The sequence below is a fragment of the Microtus oregoni genome, unplaced genomic scaffold (assembly GCF_018167655.1).
Source record: "Microtus oregoni isolate MIOR12 unplaced genomic scaffold, Mior012 000017F_ref0000208, whole genome shotgun sequence".
NCBI lineage: Eukaryota > Metazoa > Chordata > Mammalia > Rodentia > Cricetidae > Microtus > Microtus oregoni.
This window is the reverse complement of record NW_024543076.1, coordinates 17435375-17449460: the sequence shown is the minus strand read 5'-3', so window position 1 is coordinate 17449460 and position 14086 is coordinate 17435375. Positions and strand designations below refer to the sequence as shown.

General features: G+C 39.2%; 1 protein-coding gene across 5 annotated transcripts in view; it reads left to right on the top strand.

The window, feature by feature from the left end:
- The first annotated feature begins 255 nt into the window (after positions 1-255).
- The window catches only part of Epha7 (EPH receptor A7), a 159865-nt gene continuing 146034 nt past the window's right edge, over positions 256-14086 (top strand). For all 5 annotated transcript variants that reach the window (XM_041667415.1, XM_041667414.1, XM_041667413.1 and 2 more), the window contains exons 1-3: positions 256-575; positions 4470-4534; positions 7958-8627. In XM_041667415.1, the coding sequence (XP_041523349.1) occupies positions 479-575; positions 4470-4534; positions 7958-8627 (832 nt within the window). In that variant the 5' untranslated portion in view covers positions 256-478. The remainder of the gene's footprint in view (positions 576-4469; positions 4535-7957; positions 8628-14086) is intronic.

Genomic DNA, 14086 nt, shown 5'->3' with positions numbered 1-14086 from the left:
CCCCGTTTTCCAAGCAACCGAACTGGGAGGGAATCCTGGACTCGCAACCCGACTCCGCTCGGCGCTGATTGGCTGCCGCTCACGACCCCGCCTCCGAGGCAGAGGCGGCCACTTCATCGGGACACGCCCCCCGGCCCTGGGAATCGCCGCCTGGCAGGCGGGCTGCGTCTGCCACTCAGTCGGAGTGGCGGAGGCTCTAGGCTTGGAGCCCCGCCCCCTCCCCCCTAATTGATATTATTGGAGTGTGGAGCAAGCGGCCGGTCTGCAGTCGGAGACTTGCAGGCAGCAAACACGGTGCGAATGTACCGGAGGGGGGAGAGAAATCAAACAGCTAAGCGTGGAGCAGCCGACCTGGGACCCAGAAGGGGATCGATGCGAGGAGAGCAATAATAACAACAATAATAACCCACTTCGGAGCAAACAGCATCTAAAGAGCTGCGACCCAACTGCAGCCTAAAATCAAACCTGCTCATGCACCATGGTTTTTCAAACTCGGTACCCTTCGTGGATTATTTTGTGCTACATCTGGCTGCTCGGCTTTGCACACACGGGGGAGGCGCAGGCTGCGAAGGAAGGTAAGGCCAGAGGAAAGCAAAGTTTGTTCTGACTTATTTATTTCGCTGTCTACCTGCCCGAGCCGACGGGTCCGCGGCGCTGCCGGCCGCGCCTCCGGCGCCAGGCGACCCTCCCCCGACCCCCGCCCCCTCCCCGCCGGCGGCTCGGAGCGACCAGCGGCGACCATTCGGCACTAGTCGGGCCCTGAGCTCCCGGGGTGGCCGGGGACCGGCGCGCGCTCTGCAGCCGGGGCAGCCCCGGGGGTCGGGTTGGCGAGGCTGGCGGGCGAGCTCTTGCATCCGGCGGCTCGGGTCTTTCGTTTCAGCCGCCGCGTCTGGCCGTTCTTTCGCGATCGGCCTGTCGCGGGCGCCTCGGTCAGAGTTGGTTCGAAAGCTGGGGAGTGAAGCCCCGCGTCGCCCCCAGCCTTTCCGGAGGGGACGAGACTTCCGAGGCTGCGAGCGCTCGGGCTCCTGCCGACTCGCTCACTGCAGCGGCGGCGGGCCTGTGGTGGGCGCTCGGCTGCCGCGCGAAACAATGCGGCCGCGAGGGGAGGCAGCACGCGCGGGGCCCGGGCTCGACCTGCTGCCGGGAGGGCTGGCCGCAGCCGGCAGCCTGCCGGGAGAGGCCACCGAGTGAGAAGTCTCCAGTCACTTGGCCCAGGTCCGGTACTCCGGGAGTCCGAATGGCCAGTCTTGGCGAAAACCCTGGCCTCCGGGGACCAGTTCTGGTACAGGAGGGGAGGTTTCTTTTGACCACAGGATACGCCTGTACGTGGGTATGTTTTTTTTTTTTTTTCTTCCCCTGCGTCTCCTTTGAACCACTGGCAAAAGGTAAAATACCTTTCGGTGCCTGTAGTTGGAGCTGGGGAAAAATAAATCCTGTCTGAGGAAATGTTTTGCTGCTAAGCAGTGTCACAATACCCGTACCCAATCTGACAACCTGCGTATTTAATGTTGATTTTCAGATACTTTAGGAGTCTGTTCAGAGCTGTGAAGGGAGCGATCTGTTAGATTTAGGTCATGGTAGTACTAAGGAGAGGGAGCGTATTGGTCCTCGCTTCTTCTATTCCTAAAACTTAGGATTTCACGGAGCGTTTCTTTATTTTCTTCCCCCACCCTTCTTCATCCATTCAACATCCCAACCCGGTGCAGTATCGCACTTTGGAACCGCCTGACCTTCTGACCCCACTTTGCACATCTGCAATGTGTGTGGACGCTGAATCCATTCAGAGAAAAACGTGTCTCTGAGCTGATGGTTATGTCTGCAGGTGCGTCTGCCAGAGACAGCCACCCACCCACCAACCGCACATTTCGAGCTTCTTGACTTTGGCGATCAGAAACAGTCACCCTGCCACCTTTGTCCCTATTCCTCCGGAATAGCGGGATCTGAGGAAAAGTTTGCCCCGCACAGCGAAGCGGCGCGCGCGAGCTCTGGCAGACTCCAGCAGGAGTTTGAGCTATAAATAACTGCATCACTAGGGGGAGAGGTGCCTGCAGCCAGCAGGCCTCGCTCGCTCGCTCGCTCTCCTCCTCCGGTGCTACGTGGAGAGGGTTCTGATGCTCGCAGCCAGAGTTCTTTAGATGCAGACAAGATGTTTAAGAGGCAGGTGGAGGGGAACGCGTCCGTCTTCTCGGTGGCGACGCTCGGGGCGCTCAGGCGCAATCAGGCTATGGCGTTCCGGGAGCGCAGCTACCCGGAGGTGGCCCGCGGCATCGCCGCACCCAAGGCGCACGGCCAGCAGCGCGGCGAGCAAGTGCGCGGCTTCTAGGGCAGCTGGGGTGGGGGCCGACAGCCCTGGTCCCCTTCCCCGCTTTTCTAGAGCCAGCAGGAGTGGCTGGGGGAGCAGAAAGCTAATTGCGGCTGCTGCTTTCCCTCTCGACAGTGCAACCGCCGCCGCGCCCTCAGAGGAGGCGCTTCCTGAAAGCCCGTCTGTTCCTCACGACTCCTGCCCGAGCTGGGCGCCACCGGCTCCCTGGAGTCCCCGGTCTGGAAGTGTAATGGAGGTTAGGTTGGCGGGTGCGGCCGTCTGGCTGCCCCGCCCCGCCCCGCCCCGCCCCGATGCTCCGGCGGCACTGGAGTCGAGCGGGTGGCCGCCCAGCCTCAGCCCGGACCCCTCGGAGCGGCCAGCTGCCCAGTGCCTTCTCCGGGCACGCGGCGAGGCAGACTCGGTGTCGCGAGCCCAGAGGGAAGAAGCACGCGGGGGCGATTGCATTCAACACTCCAGAGCCGCCGAATGCATCACCGGCTAGTGTCCACCGTCCACGTCCTCTTGATTTGCTAATTTCGCTGATATCTTGCTGGCCACCAAGTAGCCCAGGGGTAAAGGCGCAGCAGAAAAGGGTAAACGCTGTGTTTATTTCATTCTTAACATCAAGCCCAAAGGGTCACTTAAGTTTAAAATCCACTGGTTGTTGTCAATCCAGAAGCTCCCTCCCCCACTATAAATTCCAAAAGAGTTCTGTGGCTTCAATTTGTTTCCTTGGGCTTCATCTCTTCCTCATAAGTAAAAGAAAAGAAAAAAAAAAAGAAAAGAAAAAGAAAAAGAACCCTTTAACAATTACTTTTCTTGTAAATACACTAAGCCAAAGACTTCCTGGAAAAGTTAAAACATAAATTGAAATTTTATAAGTTATGCTTGTTTTTAGTTAAAAGGAGTCGATCTTTACCCTTGACAGTCTTAAACGTAAAACACTAAAACCAAGCAGTACAGGCTAACGTCTTTGTACTTATCTGTTTCTAGTTACTGGGGATCACCGAGTCCTGTAAAGGAATTGAAGGAAGAGTCAATTGTTCTTTGCTCTCCTAACAGGACGCTGTTTCCTTTACCTTTCAAAACACACACCTATTAAAACTAGAAATGATATTAAGACGTTTATGTACTCACATATTCTCATGTCAAAATGTGAACATTTTCCTGTAATTATGAACATTTATGTATGAATTATATGTAAAGAATACAGTGATTTTCGTGCCAATAGATCATAAGTCAAATGCTTTAAGGTCAGGCATATTATTTTAAAGAACCAAAGCTATGCAACTCTAAAACCAGTTTTATCAGCAAGCATTTTATAGGAATAATTATCTTCAAGCAACAGCATCTTCAACTGAAAGGATAATGTGTCCAAACAGTACCAGTCTAATGAATTTTTATATTAATACTAATACTTTAATCACACTTTCATAAATATTGATTATGCTTTTTGATAGTTTAGAGATGGAATACAGTTGTTTGTAGAATTCAGCTCAGAGTTAAAGCCACCCAGAAAATAGCTAGTATGTGGAAATATTTCCAGTTGTTAAAGACATATGTGAAAGCTGGTGCTTGATAGCACAAAAACCCAAGCTGCAGGTACCAGGGACTTCTTTCTCTTAGAAACATTGTTTAACGTAGATTAAGCCTTTTTATATTCACTTTGGTAGAAGACAAAGTAATGGCAGCTCTTCTTTAAATGTTAAACTCCTATTGTCAAGAGATGCTAGAAAATATTGCTAGCAGAGTATTAAAATGTAGAGCCTGGCTGAAAAATGCTGTTGGGATTCTATTTTATTATGTTCATGTTGGTATATTTTGCGAAATGGTGGGAACCCAATGACTTCCAAAGCTATTGTATGTTATTACTACACAGTCACATTATCTGATTTTAACTTCTTACACACGCTTTCATGTTAGTATTCCGCTGAAAATTTACTTCACATTTTAATTGAAGGATATCAAGTTCATGGATATTTTAATACGCTCCCCTCCAAAAAGTATAATATTCTTATATAATATGGATGTTCATTGCACCGTTCATTTATATCAACGTCATAAATCATAATGTAGTAATTTAATAAAAATTAGATTCATCTTAAAATGCTTAGAGATGTGTTTAAAATTTCCTTGTAACATCCGGGAATTCAACTTTCTTTTTCAGTACTCTTACTGGACTCTAAAGCACAGCAAACAGAATTGGAATGGATTTCCTCTCCACCCAGTGGGGTAGGTACATCTCTCATACAATATACAATATCATATCTGTTTAGAGTAAGAAACAGGAGCTTCCCCTTAGGGAAACTGTTCACATTCATACATTTAAAACGTTTAAAACTTCAATATATTGTTCAGTGTTTTGTCTTCTCCTCAGATATTGGATTCTCAGAATACGGGAAGTATACTTAGAACTTTGGGAAATGGAAAAAAAAATAACCCAAACCCAAGTCTTTGAGTTCTTATTGTGAGTGGCATCAATCATGCCTGTGCGCTCAGGTTATAAATGCTAACTAATTGCAGAGAACATTCTTTTCACAAACTCACTTAAGCCTCTGCAGTTGCCTTATGCTTCTGTGTAATAATCACTAGGTAGAGTCTGTAATTCTTTAAAACAGTATGAAACCTGTTTTCATCCTTTAAAAATAGTTCTAACAAACTTGGAGACTCCAGAGGGTAACTAAAACTGTAGGACAATATCAAGATGTAAGATTTGCTGCACAGTGTTAGATTCTTAACATTTGTGTTGTGCTATCTGCTGTTATTAATCAAACGTGATGACAGAAATATATCTATATTACAGCAAAATTCAGCTTCAGCAAATGTGACTGAATATAAAATCAGCCTGTCCAAGTATGAGTAGAACCTTAAATGTTTTTTAAATCATTTTTCATGTATTCCGAAAGTTACATTTCTCAAATTTAGTTTGATGATATCTTTATGTATCATTTCTGATGGTGAGATAGGACCAACTTTTCATTTGATAGAGCAAGTGGACTCTGAGAAAATAAAATAAAAACCTCCATTGTAACTTAAGTTTGTCTTTAAGGCATGAGGAAATCTGGGGTTTAAGGGGCATGAAATATTAATGAAGATATACACACTTTCAACTGATTCTTACAATGAGAACGAAAGCAGAAGAACAAAATCGTAGAATCAACATATCATGAACAGAAAATTCACTTGGAGAACTTCTCATTTAATAGTAAAATGAGAAATTTTAAGCATGCTTTAAGTTTACAGAGTTTTTGTTAAATTAAAATTTGCAAAGTTTCTCTGAGCTCATATTGTAGTTATTTTTATTGGCCATAGGAAATTATGGGAAAGTGACAAGTTCATGAATTTGTTCACTTTAAAAAAGGGTGCTTCCTTCTATGTGAAATTGTTTTCCTTAAAAAGTATATATTGTAGAAAGACATTCCTGGTTTAAAAAAATACCAGTCTTGCCAATGACAGATGCAACCCATTTTCTACCATCTATCAATTAAAATAAATAGATAGAGAAGATGGTTTTATCTCCGAGGAGAAGTAGACTGATAAAGGATTGCAGCACTTCATCCATGCAATCCACAACATGATAAATTATGACTGCCAATGTTATCTTGGACTCAGATGGGTACTTCATCAGTCCAGAGAATCTTGAGTTAAAGCTTAACTATATATATGTGTGAGAATCAATAGTTTGTGTAAAAAATATGATCCACTGCATTTTCTTCATATGACACAGATTTGTTCACATGTGCTTTCGAAGAACGATATTGTTGCCAAGTGATGAGAAACTATTTTTATCACTTTATAAAAATTATTTTATAATATTTATAAAATTCACTGTCTGAATTGAGACATCTGTACCAATAGTGTGTGTCATCTGTGAAATGCTTTCGGTCTTAAAAAGTGTCTAATAAAACAGTGACATAAAAATATCAAATAGTGAGAGTGTCTGCTTTCGTGAAAAGCATCTATTTCATGGATAATTTATTTATCATGTCTGGAGTGACATAATTACTCTTAAGATCAAGTGTGGGAAATCTTCAGATTAGTCTTCTAGAATAGTCAGTCTTGATTTCCCCAAGCTGAAGCTGATCAGAAGGGCACATTTTGCTTTGGAGCTTTTGCTTTTTGCTTGACACTATAACTGTTTATCCTTCTTTTCATAACTTCACTCCGCTTAGGAGACACAAATCTAACTACCAGTGGAGGAATTTGAGATATTTGCCTTGGTTACATAAAATAGCATATAAACAGCTTACTCAAGAAACAAATGGAATATATACACAGTATTATGCAGTGAAAGTGTGTGCCAAGAAACATGGCATGAAGCTCAACTCGTTGCTGCTTCAGGACCTTTGGCAATATTAGGCTGTTATAGTAAAAATTGAGAAAATATAGCATAACTAATTCTTTCATGAAACATTTCTGTGTTGCAGCATTCTGCAATCATCAGTCCTTTTAATTTTATACGAATAACTTTAAAAATACATGCCAACATTATGCAGTGGTTTTAAGTCAATTGATACTTTGATCAGGTTTTACAAGTGAAAATCATTAACAGATGTATATCATCATATTTTCCTGTCTACATCTTTTGAATTAATAGTTTAAATATCAGTTGCTGGAGGACTTAAGACCTAAAATACACAATAATTTCTATCTGGATTTTATAATTGGGAAAGATGACAGTTTCCTTGTTACTATAGGAGCTATTATGGAAGGCAGCTATGCTCACCACTATACCACCAACGCCGCACCAGGAGCTATTATGATAACAGTAAGAGAGACCATGAATAGCCTTTGCTGAAGCCTTCAAAGCTGTTAGATATACTGAACTTGTTTGCTATGAGTAGGAAGTAATATACATGGTCCAATCATCTTTGAATTTGTTGTTGAACTGTCTGTCTCCCCCTTTTTTAGGTGAAGTAATATAAATGAATTCACTTGTAGTATATATTGTATCAAAAGATAAATGGGCCTTTAAAAACAATTCATGCATTGCTTGCTAATTTGACGAACATATTTGGTTGTCCACTGAAAACAAATTGTTTGCATGGGTGAATTTTACTTTCAAAACTACTTGGTAATTATATATGGCTCTATGTACAATTTTAAATATGATGCTGGAAAAATAAGCAGCTCTTTAAAATGCTTTTTCAAAAGATTGCAGGATATTACACATTATACTTTGCAACACATTGTATAATGTCTTCACGTTCCAGGATTTTTGGAATCTTGTTACAATGTTTGTAGGCATCTTTGAACTTAAGAATAACGCAAACATTTAAATTGCCAACTGAGTTATCAGAAATTCTGACCAGCATCCATACACTTTGAGGAGTAGTGTTAATAACTATTAGCCTTAGCCTGTTAAAATTGCAGTCTGACCAGAGACTAAACACTTAAACATGAAAAGAGATACTGGAACCCTCACAGCAGATGTGAAAGAATTACATTTTCATTCTTTGTTCAAACGCAAACGATGCTCTGTTAACTAAAATACTGCAGAAGGGGAATCCTACGATCTCTGACTTCAGGGACGCATACTTGTGCTGTCATTGTTCTTCATATTATTTCGAAACTATGATGTCATTTTTTTAATTTTTATTTTTGCTGAAAGACTAATGAACCTCCTCTCGCCTTTTTTTTTTTTTAAATTTACAGTGGGAAGAAATTAGTGGTTTGGATGAGAACTATACTCCGATAAGAACATACCAGGTGTGCCAGGTCATGGAGCCCAACCAGAACAACTGGCTGCGGACTAACTGGATTTCCAAAGGCAACGCACAAAGGATTTTTGTAGAATTGAAATTCACCTTGAGGGATTGTAATAGTCTTCCCGGAGTACTGGGAACTTGCAAGGAAACCTTTAATTTGTACTATTATGAAACAGACTATGACACCGGCAGGAATATCAGAGAAAACCTTTACGTAAAAATAGACACCATTGCTGCAGATGAGAGTTTTACACAAGGTGACCTTGGTGAAAGAAAGATGAAGCTGAACACTGAGGTGAGAGAGATTGGACCTTTGTCCAAAAAGGGATTCTATCTTGCCTTTCAGGATGTAGGGGCTTGCATAGCTTTGGTTTCTGTCAAAGTATACTACAAGAAGTGCTGGTCCATTATTGAGAACTTAGCTGTCTTTCCAGATACAGTGACTGGTTCAGAATTTTCCTCCTTAGTTGAGGTTCGTGGGACATGTGTCAGCAGTGCCGAGGAAGAGGCAGAAAATTCACCCAGGATGCATTGCAGTGCGGAAGGAGAGTGGTTAGTACCCATTGGAAAATGTATCTGCAAAGCAGGCTATCAGCAAAAAGGGGACACATGTGAACGTAAGTAATATTTGTTATTTTAATTTGAAGTTTTTAGTTATCAGATATTTTATATAATAACGAATACTCAAAAAAGTAAATCTTTTATGCCAGTCACCCAGTTCATTTTATCTTAAAAGTCACTATTAAATACTACAACTGTGTATAATAGTATCTTCTCTGTTGATATACAATAAATGTTGGTGATGATAACAATTGTGAATAAATTTTGCTTGCCTTGTTAAACATGTTTGGTAATATGGAAGGAAGCTGTTGCACACTGGGCTGTAAGGTTTAAAAGAAACAGTCAGTGAAGTGAACTTTAGCCAGTGAAGACGGAGGGCATGCCTATGGGCCTTAATGAGATAGGATTCTTCCAGCTTCTAAGCCCTGATCCTCTGAGCCTTCGGTTAGCACAAAGTATAAGGAACGGCAGCTTACAAAGAGGAGCCCTATTAGTGATCAAGTATTCACAAATAGAGCACAGATATTTAAAACTACCATTCATGAATACAGGAATTTTGATGTGAAAGCACCATTTCATGTTATCCATCTCTGTAGTTCCTTTTGCCAATGATGTCATTCTTTTCTGGGCTAAAGAATACACTGGGTGCTCTTCTGGTCAGTCAGGCCACAGTGGATCATATTTTTTTGTACAAAAGGTCTGAAGTAAAGTTTGAGTTGGCACAATACAGCAATTAAGTTGTTCATATTTGTTTTTGGACAATAGTGTATATTTTCAAGAATCCTTTTGTTATATTTTTAAAAATCAATTTTCTCTTAATTAACGTGATTAAATATTAGAATTTTTTTAAAATTTGAAACAGCAACATGTGTTTAACCTTTTCCAGTTTAGGTCCTGAAAAAACATGCAAGGTTATATTACTTATGTCAGTATTAATTTACAAAGCAGAATATAGTCTATAGAATGACTTTCACATATTCCTTAAACTGCTAAGTTGGCAGCATAATTTAAATGCTTGGGTGAAAGACAGCTGCGCATCATGATTGTTGTAACTATCTATGTTTTCTTCTAGCTGTTCTAGGTACTCATCCTTGTGATTTCCATGTATTAGCTTCGTTTTTGAGATAGGTTCACTGCCCTGTCTAATTTTACACAGTGGAAATGGGACTCTGAGAAGCAAATAGGTCACTTGCCATTGCACTAATAATACCTGTGTTAGTCTAGATTCAGACTTAGCATATTCTGATTTTTGGGCCTACATTTTTTAACAACATTACTTTTGTAATTTTCTCCACAAAGCAAGAAGAATCCTAACAAATACTATTTTTCATTGTTGATCTTAAATCTTTTCCACATAGTAACAAGTTGCCCATGCCATATCTGAATTATATCATCCCCATTTTATAAGAATATTTAAAGAATAAATAATAATTTAAAAAAAATATTTAGATATCTGAAATGAGGAGTGCAAAATACACCTTTAATCCCAGTGCTCTGGAGGCAGAGGCAGATGAATACTCAAGATCAAGGTTAGCCTGGTCTACATAGTGAATTTTTGGTAAGTCAGCTCCCTGATAAAACCTTGTTTCAAAACAAACAGGTAGGCAGACAAAAAATAAAATCAAAATTTATATTTCTGATAATTTGTTTAGTTACATTATGATCCTTTGGCTTTAAAATAATGGCCATTCTAATTTGAGACCTGCTATAAGTAAAAATTGCACACTGCATTTCAAAGGAATAAAAGAAGACTTATACAATTAGAAATTATCCATATTCAATATAATCTGAAATAATAATTTAAAGTTAGGTGTATTGGGTTAAATTTAGTATTGCACGAAACCTATACAAATGTTAAGCAAGGTGTAGGTGTGCATGTCTCTTATTCACGCACTCAGGGCAGAGGCAGGAAGTTGACTATGAGGCCAGTTTGCAATGAGATGCAATGATGGCTTTGGCTTTTAAAGCAAATAATAATAATAATAATAACCTTAAATATCTATTTCTCTCCTTTTGTCACAGCTAGGTGATATACTAAACTTACATTTATGACTCACATTGTACTCTTATTAAACCCACGTTTTGGTTGATAAAGCTGGGCGCTTATGTTGTTCAGCCTTGTTTGAAGAGCTAAGTCCATGATATGGATTGCCAGGACGGATATAAAGTAGTCCTTCCCCAGCACTCAATTATTATCCACACTGTAGATAACACTGTAAACACTGAACAAACAAAAAGAACTTCTGTAGACGAAGGTCCCATTAGCAAACACCGAGTTCTCTGATGCCCCTACCATCGCTTTCCTCCTTCATTTCTCATGAGAGTAGTCAATTAGAAAATCTTTAGGATTCCACACATATGAACAAGGAAAATGATACAACATTTCCCATCCTTCCATGGCAGAATGGAATCTTCCTGGATAAATATAATATTTCCTCAATGAAGTAATCAGAGGAAAGGCAGTGTTCTTATCCAGCAGGAGTTAGCACTAGTTCTTGAAACAATGTTGAGTCCAACTGTACCAGCTATTTAAATGTTTTGACAGCAGCAGTGTATTTTTTCTGTAAGACAAAAGCTAATGCTAATAACTTAATTGATGTGAGAGAAAATTTTCAATTTTGCACTATTATAAATGGGGAAGAAGAAGCAAAGCGGAAATGCATATTGTGTAAAAGGTCACAATTAAATTTGATAAAAGACTAGGAAGTAAAGTTTTTTTTACATGAAAATCACAGTTACAATTTTTGTTTAATTTTCTGTAATTTCACAAGAAATATTTGAGTTATACACATTTATACAGAGAACCGAATACAAATATCTTTAACTATAGTTTATAGATATATTTGCCATAAGAAAAGGCTGCAGTTTGTTCCAAATGAGCAGAATCATTCTGCTAACCATGGTGCTATTATAAATAATTATTTGGTTTTAAGGAATTAGTACTAAAATTGGAAACCAAAATTACTGTCATCTGTGAACAACACCGTGGTACATAAAACTAAAGTAAATTCCCTCCACCTTCATCTGCACAGAGTCCTGCCATTTTTTGTTATTGGCAGTAGGCATTCATTCATTTCTGAAAGCCCAAAGAAGTTGAGATACTTCTCCGTATCCTTATATTTGCCTCATTCTAAACCAGTGACATCGTTCAGGACAAGACTTTCTTAGATTTTTATGAATTGGTGATATACTTGAGGAAGGAACTATGCTCATTTGTGGAAACACTCTGCTCCTTGGCAAAGTTCCAACGCATGGCTGTGAGGGTGCCTGGCTCTGGATTTGATCCAGGCCTGCCTTTATAATATTCCTCCTGTTCCCTCTCAATGATCCTGTTAAGAATTGGAAAACAAATCCAGTCCTGTATTGAGGAACACTGATGTCTTGAGAGGAGATGCTTGTCTGTCCCTAGCCAAATGTGACTGATTAGCCACTTAAAGCCTTGTTTATCTGGGCGCTGTCTAGCGCATCTTTGAGATGCTTAGTGGAGGACAATGTGAAAAGTGAGTAAGTGTGCAAACCGGTCACGATTTTTATTAATTGCTTTAAGAGCCCGTTTCATGACCTTGAAGAAAGTAATTCTTTTTCTAAAGCCACACGTTTCTTCAATCTATGAATACATGAAGAACTTCTAATAATTGTCTATGAATACATGAAGAAATTCTAATAATTAAGTAACTGTTTTCAAGTAGAATTTTACAACTGCTTTAAAATATGTAATTCTAATTTGTAAAGCTGTCTTGTCAATTTTACATTTTGAAAATTTGTCTTTAAATTGCAGCTTGAATGAAAACTAACAAATATATTGTCTTTCTGTGTCAGAAAGAGAGCCTTTTAAAAATCGTACAGATTATTATATTTTACAAAATATGTGAGAAGATTGGTAAAATTGCATCCTGAATTATTTTTGCATTTTTAAATTTTGTGCGGTTTTGCACACGCGTAGCTGAGTTTCATCATAGATTGCTGTGGGTAATTTGCAGTGGATGTCGAACAATCTTGGTCCTTCATTTTCTCATGTAGCTGTTTGAACTTTCCTGAGACTCTGAATCTCAGAGATACTAAGGCAGTAAAGTAGGATGAGCTTGTATCTTTACTTTGTATGTGTCTTTATTTTTCTTTTGTCTTTCCTCAACTATACAACATGTTTCCCTAAAGTCTGTTCTGGACTTCAGTGTATAGTTTTGAGCTGCTGCACAACTCATCACATTTTATTTTATTGAAGATATTTGAATAATTATCTGGCCCAAAAGTCCTATCTTTTTGCTTTCAAAATGTTCTTTCTGGCTTGAAGCATAGAGTTGATATCATCAGGACTGTAAAAACACATGGTGATAATATAGAAATGTGATTTGCTTGCTATGTTTCTATTGCTTAATTGCATTTTCTGAAAAGAAAAAAAATAGGAATTTCCTCAAGATTATTTAAAATACAAATTCAAATGATAGATTTATAGTTTTGATTAAAATGGTTTTCTTCCCATCTGTATCCTATTATTTTCATTTGACAAGTTAATAGAGATACCATTTTAGTGAAATATGATTTATAAACTTTTAACGTCTACCATCCTGGAACTTAAAACATCCATTTGACTTAAAAGCATTAACTGTTTAAAATTTTCTTCTTGCTTGCAGTTATGAAACCATGCTTTACTTTCACAGACAAGGAGCACATGATTTGTAACATCAAATTCCATGATAGCCAATTAGTCTTTGAAATGTATTGTATTGCTAAAGAAATATTAAGAAAAATATACTCTGTATTACAACGTAAATTGCTGTGATGTAGAAATTGTAGAATTCTGAAATTCTGGATACACACCTTACCAGGTACTTAAAGTAGGGCATTCTAAACCTTAATTTCCTTAAGTTTAAATGGGGCTAATAAAAATAGTACTTCCCTCATAGGGGTCTTATTAGAATCGAATGAAATAACGCACGTTAAACCCTAATAATAGTATCTGGGACATAAAAAATAATCAATGAATATGTACTATTATCTTATTATTAATAATGCAGTATGATGTATTCTAGGTAAAAAAATTATGGAAATTAATAAGTGAAAATATATTGTGCAAGCCACAGCCAGTGAATTATCCTTTTACCTAGCTTTCTACCTTATGTAACACACAAGAGAGCATTGAAATAAAATAAAATAACTCATACTCAGCCATTTTCCATCCAGAAATGTATCTGAAATATTAGTAGTAACTTGAGTGCTCAAAGTTAAGAGTTAACACTGCAGTTGAACTTACATATTATAATATTAGTGATTTTTCACAAAATGTTTGAACTGTCTTTTTTAACAATTTTGAATTGTAATAATTTTTATATACATATTTAGGGAGAAATAGATGAAACTAAAACTATGATTTTGATTTAGTGTAGGAATTTGAGGTGATATTTTATTCTCTCTGCTTTAAAGATATCTAGAATTTTAGCTTTCATATATTATAATTAGTATACTTAATTATAGTATAAATAATTATGATATATAGGTAATCGCAAGACTAACTTAA